The sequence below is a fragment of the Orcinus orca genome, chromosome 8 (assembly GCF_937001465.1).
Source record: "Orcinus orca chromosome 8, mOrcOrc1.1, whole genome shotgun sequence".
NCBI lineage: Eukaryota > Metazoa > Chordata > Mammalia > Artiodactyla > Delphinidae > Orcinus > Orcinus orca.
This window is the reverse complement of record NC_064566.1, coordinates 14,261,748-14,281,587: the sequence shown is the minus strand read 5'-3', so window position 1 is coordinate 14,281,587 and position 19,840 is coordinate 14,261,748. Positions and strand designations below refer to the sequence as shown.

The 19,840-nt window shown below is 54.0% G+C and overlaps 2 protein-coding genes and 1 long non-coding RNA gene across 37 annotated transcripts in view; 1 reads left to right on the top strand and 2 right to left on the bottom strand.

The window, feature by feature from the left end:
- Positions 1–1,432: 1,432 nt before the first annotated feature.
- LOC125965144 (uncharacterized) lies at positions 1,433–5,357 on the bottom strand. Of its 2 annotated transcripts, XR_007478708.1 has the most exons (4): positions 5,216–5,357; positions 4,539–4,966; positions 2,719–2,863; positions 1,433–2,636 (listed from the first exon to the last, which is right to left on the bottom strand). It is a non-coding gene; the product is annotated as an uncharacterized LOC125965144 (long non-coding RNA). The 2 variants fall into 2 exon arrangements; XR_007478707.1 differs by having other exon boundaries at positions 1,433–2,863.
- On the top strand, positions 2,866–9,418 carry LARGE2 (LARGE xylosyl- and glucuronyltransferase 2). Its single transcript, XM_033411310.2, has 15 exons — positions 2,866–3,789; positions 3,884–4,043; positions 4,129–4,244; positions 4,587–4,669; positions 4,849–4,972; positions 5,222–5,393; positions 5,521–5,625; positions 6,110–6,222; positions 6,292–6,417; positions 6,516–6,671; positions 6,798–6,958; positions 7,375–7,653; positions 8,004–8,153; positions 8,256–8,451; positions 8,706–9,418. The coding sequence occupies exons 2-15, from the start codon at positions 3,947–3,949 to the stop codon at positions 8,913–8,915; spliced, it is 2,088 nt and encodes a 695-aa protein (XP_033267201.1). The 5' UTR covers positions 2,866–3,789; positions 3,884–3,946; the 3' UTR covers positions 8,916–9,418.
- The window catches only part of PHF21A (PHD finger protein 21A), a 194,510-nt gene continuing 183,974 nt past the window's right edge, over positions 9,305–19,840 (bottom strand). For all 34 annotated transcript variants that reach the window (XM_049713201.1, XM_049713200.1, XM_049713199.1 and 31 more), the window contains 4 exons: positions 17,437–17,592; positions 16,075–16,150; positions 15,573–15,676; positions 9,305–14,239 (listed from right to left, as the gene is read on the bottom strand). In XM_049713201.1, coding sequence (XP_049569158.1) covers positions 13,970–14,239; positions 15,573–15,676; positions 16,075–16,150; positions 17,437–17,592 — 606 coding nt within the window. In that variant the 3' untranslated portion in view covers positions 9,305–13,969. The remainder of the gene's footprint in view (positions 14,240–15,572; positions 15,677–16,074; positions 16,151–17,436; positions 17,593–19,840) is intronic.

Below are 19,840 nucleotides of genomic sequence, written 5' to 3'. Positions count from 1 at the left end.
TGCGGGGACAGCCTAAGGACAGTCGGACTGTGTGCAGGCGCGCGTTTGGCAAGTTGCCTTGTCTCCCGACCCCCACCAGAGGTAGTGCTGGGGAAACTGAGGCAGCGAGGAGTCCAGCCTCTCACGCACTCACGATCCCCTAGCCAGCACCGTTAGTGCCTCGGCTTTGGCCCCAGCACCCACATGGACTGTGCCCCCCTCCAAAAGCGCCCACCCGCAGACCCATCTTCACAGAGAAAACCCTGGCCCGGGCTTGTGCTCTCGGCTCAGGGTGACCTTAATCAGGACTTTCCCTTCCTTGGGCCTCAGGTTTCCCCATCTGTAAAATGGTTAGAGGGCAGGCTTGGTCCTCGAACTCGGGATCAACCTCAAAGCGCTTTTCGGCACTCGGGTGCACCTTCCGGCTCTCAGTTTCTCCCCAAGAAATGGGGGCTTCTCCAGGGAATCTCTTCCAAAACGGGACAGCCTCCCCGAAAGGGGCGGCGGCGGGAGAGGAGCGCCCAGAGGTAGAGGGAACGGATGCTCTGGAGACGCCGCCGCCGATTGGCTGTGGGCAAAGGGGCGGGGCATGGCTGGGGCCGCGGGGCTGCGCCGTTATGGTACTCTGAGAATAGTACTGTACTACATTGTTTTACCTAATCCGCTCCACCAGATACTATCTCCACAAGAGGAAAGGATCCGCTTAAGAACGCCCAGTCAAGACTGGAATCCTGGTCTAGTCTGACCACAGAATCTAGGCATTTTAACACAGCCACCAAGAAACCACAGGTCATCCTTGCATTCCCTCCTGCAAGCCCCTTCCCCAGCTTAGTTTTCTTCTATATCAGGTGGGGAATCGAATCGTAACTGGCCTCCCCACCCATGCCAAGGAATGAAAACTCAGAGCCTAAGGAGAGGCAAAGGTCCTGGAGAACAGAGGTGGCGGCCATGGGCATCATCTACACCAGTTTTCACCACTTCCTGGGTGCCAGGTTCACTCACACTTGACTCCTCCTAGCAACCTGTCTAGGTTGGTGTGAGCTACTTTTCACAGATGGGGAATAAGAGGCCCAAGGAGGGGAAAGGACTTGTCTCAGGAGGTCACACAGCATGGCACTGGCCAAACAGACCACAGTGAGAGTCTCCTGTCATAGGGCCCTGTCTCCTACTGTCCACGGCTCAGCAAGAGCAGCGACTCTTGAGGCCACTTGGTCATGAGTCAAGTTAGCAACTGGGATTAAGACCAGTGCTCAGGGCATTTAGCGTGGGGCTCTTTCTCCCTTCCTGTCTACATCTCATCATCTTAATGAACTTGTTCCCCAAACCTCATCAGTGGTACTCCTCTAGCCCCTCCGTCTGCGGCTGCGGAGAGAATGAGGAAGGGAACTGTGCGGTTTCTTCGGCACTCCCAGGGCTGTTGGTTCTGTGCTTCTGGGGAGGAGAGAGGCATGGAAGACAGAGGAGCAGCACACCGCCCCCCCCCCCTTGGACAGAATATAAGGGACACTGGGGCTGGAGCCTCTTTCTCTTCCCTCCCTCAGGACTGGGAAGGAAGGGATCATGAGCTCAGCCAGGCTGGCAGCAGCAGGGCTGCCTGAATTTCCTCTTCAGATCCTGTGCCTGATTAGGTCTCAGAGACAAAGAGTGGCCGTGTGTGCAGGAGGTTCCCAGGGCAACCCCGCCCTACTGGGCCCCTGCCTGGATTTGGTCACCTGGCTGGGCTTTGAAGGGCCTTTGGGCAGGTTGGACCTGATCCTGCCTCCTTCACTCTGCCCTGAACCACAGGGGAAGAGAGCTAGACCAGTCTGACAGGTCTAGCTCAGATGTGGACATTGAGGCTCAGAGAGGGGGCCTGACTAGTCTAAGGTCACACAGCGAAGTCCTGGGCAGAGCTGGGTCTCGGGCCTAGAAGACCAGCACCCTTTCATATGCCCATGCCTATCTCGCTTTCCCCCTCCACACCCCAGAAGAATTTCTCGGAGGCCCAGCAAGCATCTCAGCACCTCAATGTCCCCTGAGTGGTAAGGTTGAGCAAGGGGTGGGGCCAGCACTGTGAATGACTACCGTCACTCTGCAGACCCAGCTCCCTCCACAAACTCCCTGGTCAGGCCCTCCCCTGTACCCTATCTGCTCTCTTACATCTAACCCCCCCAGTCTCTGTTGAGGGGCTTGGGGAGGGATTCACCCACACCCACCCCATCTCCAGGCTAGAGATGAGGATTAGGGGACGGGAGGCTCAAAGCCCCAGACGCATGGGTGGACCCTACATCCCCTCATGTCCTCTCAGTTCCTACATGTTTGAGGAGCCACATCAGTCTCCATGGTAACCACTGCCCCTGGCCTCCAAAGGCCCAAAGCCAGACCTTCCTTGCAGACTCCCCATTTCCCAGAGAAAGGCATCCTGGCCTCAGAGCAGGAGGCTTGGGGGGAGGGGGTCTCAGGCTGGGCTGCTCTGCCACCACTTCTTTTGGGGCTGGGGCCTCTCAGACCCTCATTTTTTATAGCTGGAAGCTGGGCTGAAGGACACAGCCTGAAACCCTTTCCAGGTCACAGTGAGGTCCAGTGAGTCCCATCCATGTTCAGCACATACTTACAGGCCCTGGCTGGGTGCTGGGGTCCCAGTCCAGGGAGCAGCTACCTTCTAGGGGAGACATAGGCTATAAACAAGTCAATAAGGTCAACTTGTAAGGAGTGCTAGGAAAACAATATAAACCAAGGGATGTGAAAGGAGAGGCCTACCTTGTGAGAATCTGACAGAATCCAGGCAGGATTCTAGGGCAGTTTCTAGGGCAGGAGACCCTTATGGAGGAGCAGCTCTGAAACTCTGTCTGCAGGGTAGAGCCGCAGGAGGGGCCAGAGGGTGTTCTAACAGGTCACTTCAGCTCTGCGGGGAGAATCATGCCTGTGTCACAGGACTGATGTGAGGGTTAACTGCAGTGAGGCTGTGGAACCTCAGCATAGGTCCTGGCACAGAAGCATACACGCTCAGTCAACCGTGGTTGTTTGTTCGCAGTCCAGAGCGTCCCCTAACCCCTCCAGGGCGGAAGGTCGGGGGGGAAAGGAAGAGATGCAGGCCGGGCGCCAGGCACATTCACGACGGTCTAGTGAAGGGTTGGGGATCCCCGGCCCTGCCCGGGAAGCCCAGGCCGCCTGAGTCAGTAAGGCCCCTCGCCAACTCTCGGGCAGGAGGCGACCTTCACAAGGCCGCTTTAAGCTGCCAGGACACCTGGACTGAGTGGGGGTGGAGCAGACAGGGAGGAAAGCGGGGACTCCAAGTGCTCCACTGCTCTCCTGGGCGAGTCTCGGCCGGCCCCGCCTCCCGCCCCCTGAGCAGGTGTCCGGACCCGTGAGGCCCGGCCTTCCAGCCCGCCCCCTCCCTCTTAACTCCGGCTACTCCTTTGATCCCGGGTCTGGGGATACGGCCCCTCCCGCAAGAGAAGGTTCGGGGGAGGAGATGGGGCAGCTAAGAGGGGGATGGGCTCAGAGCAGGTAGTTGGGACTGGTCCTTCCTGGGTGGCTGCCCCCAAGCCCTCCAGCCATCCTGAGGGTTCCCGGGTTTCGTCCCCCCACTGTAGGGGTCCTCGTAAGCCCGGGCAGGGGCGGGGCGGGGCCTCCCTTTCCCCCCCACCCCGGGGAGGGGTCTCCCCGCCCCTTCGGATTCAGCCAAGCGGAGATGAAACCTGAACCCAGGTTGGGGGCGGGGCTGGCTCCCGCTCCGACCGGGCTGGCCTGCTCCTTCATCTCCCCTTTGCCTGCACCCCAGCCGTCTTCTGAGAGAGTAAGGTCGGGATCCCCAAGACGCTGGAGCAGGTGAGGTGGCGACTCAGCGCGGGAGAGAAGATCGGGTGGCCGTCGGGCCCCACCGCCCAAGGCTGACTCTCCTCTCTCCCTCCCTGGTCCACAGGGCCCGCGATGGAGCCCACAGCCCGGGGTCGCGCCCCGCCGTGAGCACCCCCTGCCCACAGCCATGCTGCCCCGAGGGCGCCCCCGGGCGCTGGGGGCCGCAGCACTGCTGTTGCTGCTGCTTCTGATCGGTTTCTTCCTGTTCCGTGGGGACCTGGACTGTGAGCGCCAACAAGCGGGAGGCGAGTGGGGGCGGGGGTGACCCGGGATCCTTACCCAGGTCGCTAACGCCACGTGTACTTCCAGACGAGCGGCCGCGGCCGCGGGGGACTGCTGCCTTCGACGGAGACCCGCCGGCAGACCCCGGGGGCCACAACGGCTCGGATTGCATCCCGCCGCGGCCGCGGCCGCCCAAGTGCGAGGTAGGTAGGTGCGCACGGCCCCTGGCGGTGGGAATCTCAGGGGCGCCGCGCCCCCAGCCCAGGGACCTGGACACCTGTGGGAATCCCGACACCTGGTGTGGGTTCTGGCACTGACCGGCCAGCTGGGGGCGCCTGGAGTTCGCACCTCCCCTTCTCCTGGCCTGGCTTCCCCATTTGTGAAATGAGGGGGTGTACTCCCACCCTGCGGAGTCCCCCTCGACACTCCTGCCTAGCTCTGATGCTGGGTGGGGCTACACTGCCCTGGGCCAAGTGAGCCCAACCATGAGTCCTTACCGTCGAGGGGAGGAGGAGGCTGCTGCCGACCTGGTGTCCCCTCCCCAGCTCTTGCAGGTGGCTATCGTGTGTGCGGGTCATAACTCCAGCAGAGACGTCATCACCCTGGTGAAGTCCATGCTCTTCTACAGGTACAGCCAGGAGGGTCCCTCTCCTCCCTTGAAGGTGGTTGCAGGAATATCCGGAGCTGGGTACAGAAAAGCTCTTGGCAGAAGTTGGTGCTGCCACTTCTGAGCCCCTCGAAGGGTAGGACTTCTCCCGTGTAGTTCCTTCTGGGGCCTTCAGCTTTCCTCCCTTGTCCTTCCTGAAGGAAAAATCCACTGCACCTCCACTTGGTGACTGACGCCGTGGCCAGGAACATCCTGGAGATGCTCTTTCACACATGGATGGTGCCTGCTGTCCAGATCAGCTTCTACAACGCTGATGAGCTCAAGGCAGGAGCCCTGACCCTTCTGCACCCATCCCCGGCCATACCCAGCCCCCTCCTTCCTCCCAGGGTTGTGGGGGATCACGGGGAGAACAGGTTAGAGCTGCCTGGGACCTCCAGTCCCATCACATCTACTGACGCTCAAATCCCTCACCCTCCTGGGGCCCACCCCTTCTTCCCCCTGTGTCACCTGGGTATGTTCTGGCACTCGTAGGCCCTTCTCTTGCAGGCTCATGCCCTGTCCTTCCACCCACAGCCCCAGGTCTCCTGGATACCCAACAAGCACTACTCTGGCCTCTATGGGCTAATGAAGCTAGTGCTGCCCAGCGCCCTGCCCCCTGACCTGGCCCGTGTCATTGTCCTGGACACAGATGTCACCTTTGCCTCCAACATTGCAGAGCTCTGGGCACTCTTTGCTCACTTTTCTGGTGAGAGGCCTGGGACCCCACCCCAGTCAGCCCCTTTCCCTGGCCCATGCAGGCCTCCCCGTGGCCTAGCCCTGAGCCGAGGTCCAGTGGCAGCCTCAGGCAGCTCCCTCGTGCCCTCCCCTCCCAGACAAACAAGTGATTGGTCTCGTGGAGAACCAGAGCGACTGGTACCTCGGCAACCTCTGGAGGAACCACAGGCCCTGGCCTGCCTTGGGCCGGGGATTTAACACAGGTGGGGACAGTTCGGGGGGGCGGGGGAGGCAGGAGGGGCGGCCACTGGTCCTTGGGCCCCAGGGGCTGGCTAGGGCACAGAATGATTGGAAGACCCCCCAGGAAGAACGGTTCTGTAGAAGGAACACTGGGAGAAGAGCCAGAAATCACAGTTCCACCCTTGTCTGTACATGCTGAATGACTATGGCCAAATCACTCGGTTCCTCTGAGCCTCAGTTTTCTCATGCATTAAATGGTGGTGACTTTAGCAGCCCTGGGATCACCAGATTTGAGAAGATGGTTGTGGAGGTGCTCTGTAAGCTGTGCTTTGCCTCCCCTTCACCCCCAAGAGGATGAGTTGCTGATAGAGCTAGTACATGCTCACGTCTGAACAGTGAGAAAATACCAACACGTCACAAAATAAGCATTCAAAAGACACTTTCTTGAGCCCTGGCCCCAGAAGCTGGTCATCCCAGGTGGGCATGACAACCTCTCCCCATGAGCAGGCGTGATCCTCCTGCGGCTGGACCGGCTCCGGCAGGCTGGCTGGGAGCAGATGTGGAAGCTGACAGCCACACGGGAGCTTCTCACCCTGCCTGCCACCTCACTGGCTGACCAGGTCTGGGGGAGCTTTTGAGGGGGGGTGGGGCAGGCTCTGGGCCGAGACGTGATGGCTGTCTCTGCCCAGGACATCTTCAATGCCATAATCAAGGAGCACCCGTGGCTGGTGCAGCCCCTGCCCTGCGTCTGGAACGTGCAACTGTCAGACCACACGCTGGCTGAGCGCTGCTACTCAGAGGCGTCCGACCTCAAGGTGAATGGGGTAGGGGGACCGAGTGGTGGTGATGGGCCCAGGATGGGGACTCCTGTTCCCTGCTCCCATCCCCCCGCTGATGCCCTCCCTGGTCCCAGGTGATCCACTGGAACTCACCAAAGAAGCTTCGCGTGAAGAACAAGCACGTGGAATCCTTCCGCAACCTCTACCTGACCTTCCTGGAGTACGATGGGAACCTGCTGCGGAGAGAGCTCTTTGGGTGCCCCCGCCCGCCCCCTCCTGGGGCCGAGCAGGTGAGAGGGAGCCGCCTTCCCTTCCCTCGGGGAGGCTCTACCCCTCTGCTCTGGTGGGACCCGGCCTTGTCTGGGGCTTGTCCGCCTGCCCCACCCAGCCCGTCCTCCTCTCCCCCATCCCCTCAGTTGCAGCGGGCCCTGGCGCAACTGGACGAGGAGGACGCATGCTTTGAGTTCCGGTGGCAGCAGCTCACTGTGCACCGTGTGCACATCACCTTCCTGCCCCACAAGCCACCGCCCCCCCAGCCCCACGATGTCACCCTGGTGGCCCAGCTCTCCATGGACCGGTGAGGGTGCCGAGGGCAGCCCCAGGGAGCACGGTGTGGTCTGGGACTGGGGGTTTCGAGAGGAGGGTTCCACCTGGTGGAAGGAAGAGCTCTTACTGCCTGATGCTTGAGGAGTTCCAGGAGTTGGAGACACCGGAGATGGTGGAAGGAGCTTGGGCTTTGGGAATCATTCAGATGTCTGGAACTGCCCCTCCGTAGCTGTGGGACCATGGGCAAGGCTTAATATCTCTGGCCCTCAGTTTTCTCATCTGTCAAATGAGAAAGTACCCACCTTGTGGGGTAGTCGTGAAGATTAAATAAGAGCATGTCAACAAGAGCCTGGAAGGTGCTCAGCAAGTCACTTGAGGGGGTGTCTGTGGCAGCTAACGCGGGAGGTATCCCAGCCCTCCCTGGGCTGACCACTCCCCTCACCCCAGGATACAGATGCTGGAAGCCCTGTGCAGGCACTGGCCGGGCCCCATGAGCCTGGCCTTGTACCTGACAGACGCAGAGGCCCAGCAGTTTCTGCGTTTCGTGGAGACCTCGGTGGTGCTCTCCGCCCGGCAGGATGTGGCCTACCACGTGGTGTACCGTGAAGGTCCCCTCTACCCCATCAACCAGCTTCGCAACGTGGCCTTGGCCCAGGCCCTCACACCTTACGTCTTCCTCAGTGACATTGACTTCCTGCCTGCCTACTCCCTCTACGACTACCTCAGGTGGGCGGAGGAGGGAGAGGAACGGCATGTGAATGGGTGTGGATGGGGTGGGGGAAGACCCACAGGACCCTGGCGAGTGTGTCCCTGCTCCCTTCTGGGCTGCAGTGTCCTCTGTAAAATGGGGGCTGCATTTGGGTGGGGGCCGTGTCGTTTCTCTGGGCTGCCTAGGAGAGTGACAGTCTGGGACCTGCTCCCACTGGGCAGCAGCTCCACGTGTGTCCAGTGGGCTTCAGGGTGAGCTGGCCCCTGAAGTCAGGTCCTACATCTAAAAAAATAAGAGAACCCCTGGGCCCAGCGCTGGAGGCAGAGCCTTCCTAGCTCTCTCCTGCTCATGGGCGCTCCATCCTCAGGGCCTCCATCCAGCAGCTGGAGCTGGGCAGCGGGCGGAAGGCAGCTCTGGTGGTGCCCGCATTTGAGACCCTGCACTACCGCTTCAGCTTCCCCAGTTCCAAGGCCGAGCTGCTGGCCTTGCTGGACGCTGGGTCTCTCCACACCTTCAGGTAGGAGAGGTCACTGCCCTGCCCTGGGGTTCCCCACACTGACCCCCTCCAGCCACGAGCTCCTAGCCTCAGCCTGGCTCCCCACCCTATCCTGCCCCACAGGTACCATGAGTGGCCCCGGGGTCACGCGCCCACAGACTATGCCCGCTGGCGAGAGGCTCAGGCCCCGTACCACGTGCAGTGGGCAGCCGACTACGAGCCCTATGTGGTGGTGCCACGTGACTGCCCCCGCTACGACCCCCGCTTTGCGGGCTTCGGCTGGAACAAGGTGGCCCACGTCGTGGAGCTGGATGCACAGGTAAGGGTCACCTCGTTGTCTCCAGCCTTGATTTGAATACCTCCAGGCTCAGGGAGCTCATTATACCGCAGTGGGGCATGCTGCACCGTTAGGTGGCACTACTGGGCATTCCACCCCTCTGCAGAACTAAAGCCGTCTGCCTTCGGCCCTGACTTTGGCTCTTAGCGGCTATCGAATAAATCTGCCCCCCATTCCCCAGAGCTGCCATCTCCCCCCAGCCCAGGCAGCGACTGTCCCCGTGCCCCACCCCCCAGGAATATGAGCTGCTGGTGCTGCCGGAGGCCTTCGTCATCCACCTGCCGCACGCCCCAAGCCTGGACATCTCCCGCTTCCGCTCCAGCCCCACCTATCGTGACTGCCTACAGGCCCTCAAGGACGAGTTCCACCAGGATCTGTCCCGCAGATTCGGGGCTGCTGCCCTCAAATACCTCACCGCCCTGCAGCAGCCCCGAGGCCCCACCTGACCTCACACCTGCCCCCGCACACTCCCTGCAGACAGCACACTCCCTGCAGACACACGAGCGACCTTGCTGCCGCCCCACCCTCCCTGCTATTTAAATTATTTATGGTCTCTGTGGGAAGGGCTGGGGCGGCGCCTCCCTTCGCTGCTATCCTATGGCTGGGGGTCTAGTGATCCTCTGCCCCAGCTGGTTTGGGGCTGGTTCCTGCATCCTCACCTGTGACACCCCTTTTTCACAAGTAAAGTTTTAACAGTTCCTTTTCATGTTCCTCTTGGTTTGGGGCATGAGGAAGTGAGCCTGGGGAGGTGCTGAATCTGGCACGGAGGCTGCCGGGACTGGAGTGTGTCCTGTCCACCCTCCCCTGCCCCAAACCCAACACCATGAGTCTGAGAGACTTTATTTGGCTTTATTTAGTAAAATGTTAAAATAAATAAATACAAATTGATCAGCTGCTCTGTATCCCCCCCACCCCCTCAAAACAAAAATCAAACAAACAAAAACAAAAACTTTGAAGCACAAAACTCCAAATACAAGTTCTACCAAGACTGAAATCACAAAGGGCCTGGACAAGAGACAGGTTGGGAGCTGGCTGGCTCTTTTCTGCTCAGAGCTTGCTGACCTCCGGCTGCCCATCCTGTCCTGCCTTACTGCAGCTTACCCTGGGCTGAGGACCCAATGACACCAGAGAGAGGAGCAGGGGCCAGAGACTGCTGAGGGGACAGTGGAGTCCTCAGGGAAGAAGAGCCTTTGGGAGTGGGGAGTGAAGTGAATTTGTGAGCCCTGCTCTTCCTTTACAAGGGCTATTTTCAAGAGCTCCACCGGGGTCAGCTTCCTTCCCCTTTACTCTGGTGGGAAGGCCAAGAGGAATCTTCTCAAAGGCCACCCCCTCACTTCCTGGAAAGGAGCTGATACTGAAGACGGCTTGAAGTCAGGGTGAGAACGGGTCTCCTGTTTCCTGCCAAGGGTGCCCAGCTGAGGGCTGGGGGTGAGGTCCCCAGTCTTTTAGACAGAGCAAGGTTGCCTCCATCCAAGAGAAGCCATGGAATCTGGAGAACCCAGGGCCTGGAAAATGTACCTGGGCCACCATCCATCCTGCTACCAAAGAGCCTTTTGCCCCTTGGGGTAAAAGTCTCCTAAATTAAGCCCTTTGGATAAATAAGAAAGACCAAACCCTAAAAGGGAGGCAAGGGAGGAAGCCACTTTTGAGTGTGCTGTGTGAGTCGTGGGTTGGCACGAGAGCGCAAGCAGGCCCCACTGGCCCCAAGAGAGTAAGTGTCAGAGATGGCTGGAGAGGCAGCTGCACACGCAGAGACTGAGGGGAGCAGGATACGCGACCACCCTCACAGGAGACGTGTGGGGTGAGCAACTGCGCCCATGCACGCCACCTGTCGAGCCTGAGCCAAGCAGCAGCGGGGACAGAGGCGGCCCTGTCGGGAAACCGGGCACTCACATGGCGCCGGCTGGAGGCTGCCACGGCCATGTTACAGGCCCCACACAGGTAAGGCCCACGAGGGGCTGCCCCGAGCTTGGTCTCCCCGCCAGGCACGACCAGCAGGCTTGCGCCAAAAGGGCCCGATAAGGAAGGAAGAAAGCGGAACTCTGGATGAGCTCAGCAGCGGTGAGACAAGACCCAGCAGGCTCCGTGAAAGAAAAAGGACCCGCAGGCCACACTGGCAAGAACACGAGCAGGGATGATGACAGCAACATGACCTCACTGTTTCCAGGGCGCGTCACCTGAGCCACGGGACCGACAAGGGGCGTCCTGATCCAGGGCCCGGGGGGCAGCTCCTTCCTAGAGCCAGACCAGCCGCTCCCTGGCCTCTGAAGTGACTGCAGGCCAGCTGCTCTCAGGTGTGTCTGTCAGCAGCTACGCTGGGGCACGGGGAAAAGCAACAGAAGGGGAAAAGGGGGAGGGAGGGAGAGGCAGCTCCGGTGGGGCAGTCATGAACGTGTGTCTCAGGCGGTCACAGGGACCCCACAGGTCTGGAGGGACGGAGAGGGTCTTCTCTTGGCAGGACAGTGAAGGAGGAGGAGACTGGGTGACTAGGGCCCTTTCTCTGCAGTAAGGCGTGCTTGGGAATTTTGAGTCCAGAATGCGGGTTCGGGGGCAGCGTTGCCTCGTTTACTCCATACTCGCTGACTTGCACAACAGCTTATGTCTGAACCTGAGGAAGAATCCACACCCAACCCTAGGCAAGGTCAGACTGTGACTACTCACAGCAGCTGGCAAAACCCTGGTCAATTCCTAGCCCTGCCTCCCACCCCCAAGAACCTCCAGGCAGCTCCTTTCTGAGCAAAGGCCTCTAGTGATCACAGTTTCCCCCTGCTTTCAAGAGGATAGGTATTATGTGGCAACCTCCAGCCTCTGGGCCCAGACAAGTCAAATGGGAGGGCTCCAAGACAGGGCGTACAGCCCGCCTCTGGGCTCTGAACCTCTGCCAACTATTCCTCCGACTAGTCCAGGCATCTCCCAAAGCTCCCTGACTAAACATAGCACCTGGGTTTTTGCATGAGGAAAGGGAGCTCCTTTCTTGCCCCCTCAGGCAACCTTGCAGCCAGGTCCTGACTCTGAGGCCTGTGCAGCCCCTCTTAATCCCCTCTTCTAACATCCCAGGAAGATGAACAGAAATGGTTGGTAGAGATGAGACACGTTTTACCTAAGGAGTATTTCTCTGTTGCAATTGCTTTCAGGATCCATCTCTGTCTCTCTGGGCCTAACTAGGTGAGGGAGAAACTACTGGGCCCTTTTCCGCCCCTCCTAGACTCTGGCCCTTAGGGGGCGGGCTTGGGAGAGATGCTTTGGGAGTGCCGGGGGTTGCAGAGCCCCCGCCTCCCTCCTGTGGCCAGATGCGCGCAATGGGCTAAAGGTCTCCAGCGGGAGCGCACACTTGACAAAATTTATTTCCCACAAGGCAAGATGATAGAAATGGTCTGAGCCTTTCAGAACCCCGCTTTTCTCAAGAAGAAGACAGGCCAAGCCAAGGCAAGCACCGCATTCCAGCCAAAGGTCACCCAGGAAGCTTGTGGGCGGGCAAAGTGGAGTAAACTCCCATCTCCGGCGACTAGAGCCAGCAGGCAGAGAAAGCAGCTGGAGATTCAGACCTCTCTTCGAAGACATGAAGACACAAAGGCCACCCTGGGCTCTCTGTCTCAGAGACACCACGTCCCCTCAAGACATCTCACTCCCTTGTTCTTTCTAAGCACCAAGGGCTGATGCAGCCTGCCCCCTGCACCCTTCCACCAAAGCCGGGGTGCGTGCGCACCAATGAGCTTCAGTGGCCATTTCCTTCAAAGCTGTCCCCCAGGCGCTCAAAATGCTGGTGGCTGAAAGACCAAGAGCAGCACCAAAGGAAGGGATCTTATTTAGGCACCAGCCTTCTGCTCTAGCAAAACCCGAGGAGACAACAGGGAGGGCCCTGACACCATCCACACTCCATGTGGGCTTCTGAAACAGGAGCCCAGATCCCTGCACCAAGAAGACAGGACAGTCTTTTCTGAGCAGGGGAGAAGGGTGGGAGAGCTCTGCCCCTGCTCGTCAGGGCCGCAGCCGTCCGGAGGACAGAAATCATGGAGACTAGCCCACCAGTCTTGAGACACAAACACAGCAAAATGTCATCATGTTCAGCAGGTTCTGTGCTAAAAAATTATAACTACACAGCATTTTCTCCAGTTCTGACACCTTTTTAATAGAAATCACTGTTTTTAGGAAACAAATAGCACTTTTGTAATTTTTTTTTTACAATGTTTCTTACCTTGATCTTAATTTAAGTAACACTAGGAAGACCTCAATCTCTTTTATTTTCCTTTTTAATTAAAAAAAAAGTTGTTGTTGTTTTCCCCCAGATACAAAGATTTTTGCCCTTGCATAAAAAAACAGTGCCCCGAACGATGACACAAGGACTCACACAGACTCACTGGACCTCACTGACACTATGATTCCTATTCTACCATGCAAGGTCTCGACTACCCTTAATTGGACTGTCAGCCTGAAAAACAGCTTCTCTATTCCTTATTTTAGTTTTTGTTACCAAAAAAGTAAAATAAACAACAAAATAAAACTTTTTTTTAAAGAAGAAAGAACAGAAACAAAAATTTAAAAAAAAAGAGAAAAGCAACGTCTCCATTCAATTCACACACACCTGGGTCGCGTGCTGCTTCGCTCAGGATCTTCTCTTCTTATAAATATAGAAAAGGGATGGAGCTTGTTTTCAAGTAAAATCACTGATCCACCTTTTTTCCTTCCTCGACACACACACCCTTCTTCCCTGCCCCGGGCAAGGGCCACCTGAGGCCTGGGTCTGCTTGTTCTTGGAGAGGGAAGGTAACCGGACGGTGCCGATTTGCCAAAGCAGGGAAGGAGCTTGGGGAGGGGTGGGGGAGCGGAGTGCTCCGGAGAAGACCCCGGTGGCTGTTCTTGGTGTCCATCTCTCCGTGCACTGTGCCCGCCCCAGACAATATGAAATACTGCTTATCTGATATACTTTTCCCCACCCCGGCACCCTCCCATTCCCTCCCCATCCCTTCCTCTGGGCACTGGGGTTGGTTAAATCTCGATTTCCTCTTTTTGGTTTTATAGTAGTGAAAGTTTAGAAACAGGAAAGCCCACGCACTCTTTGGACTTGTCTTCTCTACCTAAACAAACAGCTCAGCAAATAAGGGTCTGGAACCTGCTCCCCCCCACCCCGCGGCCCGTCCCCGCTCCCCACCCAACAAAACAAAAGCGAGCCCACGGTGGTGGTGGGGGCTGCCGCAGGCACACACTGGCGTGTAACAGGGAGAGCAAGTGTATTATCCACTCGGCGTGGTGCTGGCCCAGAGCCTCCAGCTGGCACGGTTTCATGTGGCGTGGTCCAGTCTTTGCATGTACACACAGAATAAGAAGGATCAATTGGCAAACTCTGGTGCCACCCGGCACAAGCATCTTCTCTCTCTCTGGAACCAAAGAACCAAAAGAATTCTGTACTTTCCAGAAGAAATCCGGCTTTGCTTGTCTAGAGTCTTCAGTGTTTTGCTCTCCCTGCCACTGGGATCCCGTGGCTTCTCCTAGCAGGGCTCTGTTATTTAGTCTCTTCCCCCTGGTTACAGTTCGCTGTGCAGCTCTGGTTGGAGGAGGAGGGGGGCGGGGAGGGCACCGGTGTGGAGGTGCTGGCGTTGGCAGGGGGAGTGCAGTCCGGGCCGTTGGAGACGGCCCCCAGAGTGGCCTCAGAGTCTACGGGTTTGGAGAGGTCGATGCCGTGGATGAGGCGGATCAGCTGTTTTACCTTCTCCAGGGAGCTGTGCATCTCCTTCTGCCGGGCCAGGATGGTGTTCTTCATTTCCATGCATTTCTGCAGCCAATGAGAAGGGCAGTGGCACTGAGCCTCCGGCTTTTCTGACAGGCCTGGCAGCCCTCTCCAGATAAAAGAATCCCTGTGGACTAGTGTGCGGCCCCTAGACCTTGTTCTGCTCCACACTGGAGTGGCTGCTGCTACCCAAGGGAAGGAGGAGGCCCAAGAGGCAAGAGACAGAGGGCAAGTGAGTGGTTTAAAAGCCCGCTACTTGACACTAGGACTTAACACCAAACATGAACTACCACTATAATACTACAAAATAAAAGCCATTAAGAAAAAGCTCTCCCAGCTGGGCTGCAGCTGGTTTGGGCAGGTCTGGGTACGCATCTACCTTGCTAATGGCGCTGATACGCTCAGGGCTGGGCTGAGCTTCTACAGGGCAGACACGAGCCAGTGGTATCTGGATTCAGTCTGAGGGCCTGCTGAGGATCACTGGGTCAGCAAGATTTTAGAGGCAGGGCCTGGGGTGGGATACTTAGTGATATTTAGGAGAATCAAAGACTGCAGCCAACAGAAGACCTTCTGCTTGGTCAGGGACTTGTAGTCTTTTGCCCTTTTGTACTTGGCCTCCCACACCTGCTGGCTTCTGTTCTAGGCAGGAAAAGCGATGTGAAACCTGCCAGCCACGGGCAGTATGATGAGGAGAGACAGCGTGACTGCCACCAAGTCCAGGGCACCACCTGGCGTCCATGAGGGCTGAGGCCACCTCACTCCAAGAAGGGGACCTACTCAATGGAAAAGAAAGCCTGCTCCTGTCAGGAGGAGCCTCTGAATCCCTGCTGCAAACACAAACCCCTTTCCCACCTGGTCAGCCAGGGGTAGTATTTACTTCCAGTACTTGTCTCTAGAAAGCGCTCTTTCTCAGGCTGGTCAGATAAACCTGGAGAGGCAATCAGCAGGGCATGGAAGAGGGGCGGGAGGAAAGAGCCATGCAGATGGACCCACTAGCTAGGGCGACTGGGAAGAATTACACGCGGGGGCCTGGTGTGTGTCAGGCGGCTCCACACTCCTCCCAAACACACTCAGGAGCACGCAGGGGTGCTGGCTAGGCTGCTGCAGTTGCTACTTGATCTCTTCAGCCAGAAGACTGAAAATCTTCTCTCAGGTCAAAGCCAAGAGGATGTTCCAGAGCTTGGCTAAGGCACCGTATACCAAATGGCCACCTGTACCTGAGGGCCGAACTCTAACTGGAAGCAAACTGCAACCACCCAGGTTAACAGTGTTAATAAGCTGAAGGAATGAATCAGCGCTTGAGAGCCACATGTACTGTTATGTACACAGAAAGTTCTGTACCTCTGTACCTCTCACCGAAAGCATGAGGTTTACTTACACTTATAGAATTGCTGAGCTGTTTCACCTTCTGCTCTAGTTGTTCTCGTTCTTGTTTTAAATCTGAACTCCATTTAAGTAATTTCTGTTTTTCTTCTTCTTTTGCTGGGAAAAAAGAAAAAGGAACTTGTTTTTGACAATAAATTCTTTGAAAAGGCCGCCATGTTCAGAAGGCTTGCTAAAGAAGATATCTTCCCCAAAGCTCCCCAAGCCCCACAGCCAGTGCACAGAACCTGCCCACTAAGACTCTCCCTTTTATATGTAAAGGGACGCTAAGAAAACTGTCCCTGGCTTGGGCCTGGCTTTACATAAATATCACTTCTCATTTTTCCCCCCCAAGGAAGTGCTACAACAAACTTTTTATTTCGTTCAATAAAAGCTTTTCATTTTTAACTTTATAGTTCCTTTTGAAAACAAAACAAATACTGTCTCCTAGTACTTGTCTGTTTTTTTTTTTAAACAAAGGGAGGCTTATACAAAAGGCAGTATGGATAATTCTTTACCTGCTTTATAGGCAATATAGGAATGAACAATTGCTAAAGTTCCAGGCCATGGAATTGCTTCTTCCTTCTTCAGCATCTGAAAAGATTTTTAGAATTTTACCCTTGAGAAAGATATATAAACACACATCCACTGTGTAGTAACAAGCAACAGTGTCTGTAGCTATTGGCAGACAAAATCCAGGAAGGATTTACGGTGGCAGTGTTGCAAAACCCTGGTCTATAGTTTCTGGACTACAAAGTCCCAGTTTATCAGCCTGAAAGAATGAGGGTCAATGGCAGGAAGGGCCAAGCCACCTGAGCCCTGGCTTAGAAAGAGGCTGGCAGCTGGCTAGGCATTCCCATCTTTTCATGCCTGCTACACGACCCCCAACTACTCCCAACCATCAGAAACATCAGCACACAAGCTGCAGGTCTGCCTAATGGCAGCAGCCACTGGCAGCTTCGTCCTTCACCCGACATGGGCTGCCTGTCGCAATTTTAGCTTATATGTGCCTCAAAGACAGCCTGACCAAGGAAATTAAGTATCAGCTCCAAGTACTGAAGTATAATCTAGACCCCGAGTAGAAGATTATCAGAGGGTCACAAAGCAGCATCAGGAAGAGAACAGAGAGAACTGTCTCTGCTACATCATGGAGACAGTAAGGGTGAGGACCAAGATTTAAAGGGGAAAACCAGAATTCCCTCAACTCAGGATTCCAAAGAACCGAGCAGGACCCCAAAGCTTGCTGAGCTACTGGGCTTATTATCTATGTAATATTTATACTTTTGCCTACTTCCAAAAAGGTCTCAAGACAGCTTATAATAAAAACATAAAGACATAAAGATACATGGATAGTTTAAATAAAAAATCAGAAACTAAACAGAAAAGGGAGGGAAGAGGCTTTCTCTTCTTTCAAATCCATGAAATATTAAGACAGTACTTTTATAGTTAGTTCTCTGATCCTGATGATGACACAGGTTAAAAGTAAAACTGCTCTTATTTGAATTAAATGATCAATTGGGCAGTTCCCTTTAAGGATTTTATTTCCAGAGTTTCAAGCATATGCTGAGTTTGGACCATTTTTAGAGAATGAGGCAGACAGTCTTATGGACTTTTAAGGGTAAAGGTAATGAAAAGATAAGTCATTTCAGATAGAGGGAAGCAGTTAGGGTCTCTCCACCTGTACATGAGTCACTGCCTCATGAACAGAGAACCTCTGAGAGGAGGGATGCTGTGGGGGTGAGTGCTGTGCTGTGAACAGGGCAGATGTGGCTCGGAGAACTACTGGAGAGGAAAGAGACTCAGCCATTCCCTCAGCTTAGAGGGGAAAGGAGGTCCTTCTCCTCCTCTGTCCCTCACCCTTTCTGACCCACCCACAGTACCTGGTCCTGACATCTGGGACAGATCCACATGCCCTTGGGAATCGTTTTCAGAGGAGGGTCCAAGCAGTCCAGATGATATACACGGGAACACGTGTCACACATCAGCAACTGGCCACTTTTTCTGCAAACACTGCAAAAATCCTCATGGATATCACCCTATGAAATTGAGAGGAAAGGTAAGAGAAAGGACAAAAAGGTAAAATTGGAATGTTAACGTGCACATTCTGGATACATATAAATGTTTTCGGACAATCAGCTGTGCCCCTCCAACTCATTGCAAGAGTGTTCAAGAAAAGCAGAAATTACCAACGGTGCAAGCCTGCTCTATAGAGTTGAGGTTCCCCAGGTGGGGCTAGTATTCTTAACCTTAAAGTAGAGTTTACAAGCAACTGTAACTGTGGGGTCACCTAGGCCAAAATTAGCTTTACAGGTGATAACTCAGCATTTAAGTTTTGGTACAGTCCAACTCACAAATCATAAAGTTTAAAGACATTGAAATCCATTCATCATTTCCCATCATCAATGGGAAAGAAGACAGACAAGAAATGGAGGTTTTCGCTAAACTCTTTACTTGCTCTGGGAGAAAAACTATAGCCAAAGTTCAAACAGGAAAGTATTAAGTCAGGAGCAAAGTAAACTCCTATGAGTTTTCTAACATGAAGAATTAAAAAAGCCAAACAGCTGAGAGTGTTCTCTTAAAACCAGTATTTGGCATTTGCTGTTCAATGGACCGTTCTATTCCGGGAGGCTTTATTCCTCCCTGTAAAATGCTTCACCAGATAGATAAAGAAGAGCAGCCTAAGTGCACTCTGCTAGTCTCTCCCGCCTCCATGAGTGATGGTTCTGGTACTCAGGCGAGTCTGTGGGAGCCCTCTCAACAAAAGGCACCATCAGAAAAAAGCAGATCTATTTAAAATTTGGACAGAACATATTAAAAAAACACGAGGTATTAAAGAGGTGTTTTTCAGTAAGTCAATCCCTGGCCTGTTCTCTAAACAGGATTAACGCTGTTGATAAGGACACCAGGAAAGGGAAGACTGAAGGGTCAGGCCAGAGGTTAACTAACAAGGCAGCACCTCAGCTTGGAGGAGACCCCGGCCTTTTCACTTCCAATGTGTTGTTTTAGAATTCCAGGCTATTCTGACAGAAGGCCTAATACAGAAATTTTGCACAAGAAGCAATGATACAGAAAGCGATGCCCAGTTCTTCCTTTCTATGATATAACCCTTCAACCATGATTGCTGAAAGGAACATATCTTCCCAGACCTACTATTTCTATCCAAAGGAAAGGAAAGGAACTATCTGGCAGTATCTACATATCTAGGGTATCTGGTGGCCCAGAAAACTGGCTGCAAAAAGTTGTAAGCTACTTCAAAGTGTGGATGGATGTTAATCTCTTTTAGTAAGACAATGTTACCTCTGGGCAGTCAAAAAATAAGATACTTAGTACATGTGTAAGAATACTACATAAGAATGCAGCCTAACAGTGTAACTTCAAGGCACCGAAAGATGTTAAGGTTTCATCCCTAGATTAACTGTGACTTTCTTCTTAAAATCAGCCTGAGGGTGGCTCTCCTCTAGAGACCTAGTCTTTTTTGAACCTTCGCCCCATGTTGTAAGTCTGCATCTTTAATAAGTTTATAATAATTTTATGGCTTCAGAAACTCTTTTACACGAACCACAGGTACAATTATCACTGATGAAGTAAATGAGACAAACTGGACATCTTATTCCAAATACCTATCTTATTTGTTGGGTAAAGAGCTCTGCTCACTTTCCTTTGCTCCAGAGTAAGGAGAACATCAGGAAGTGGAAGGTGGAGAGTACATAAAATAAAGGTTAAATAATTTCTTTCAATTTCCTAAAGGAAAGAAAACTTCTATCCTATTTACATATCCTGTAGCAGCAGTTCATAATCTTTTCAGTGTCAGGACCCCTTAGTAACACTTAAAATTACTAACCACCTCAAAGTGCTTTTGCTTAGGTGAGTTGAATCTATTGCTATTTATTGTACTAGAAGTTTTAAAACTTTTTTATTTTGAAATAAATAACAGAATCACAGGAAGTTACAAAAATCATGTATTGAAGAATGTTAAAATCCAAGAACACACAAGGGCACATTCAGTTAGCCCTCAGAGTGCTATCACCACTTATCATGTAGTACCTGGAAAACCCCACTGTCCTACTTTTGAGAAAATGAGAATGAAAATGGCAAAGAATATTTTGGTATTATCATGAAAATATTTTTGATTTTATATTTTGATTGATATTATATTTTAAAATACATAAAATTATATTTTATATTTTGACCCCCTGTAAGAGTCTCAGTATCATACCCAGACCACAGATTGAGAACTACTGCCCAAAGAAATGAATATAAAATGCCAAGATATGTATTTCATCC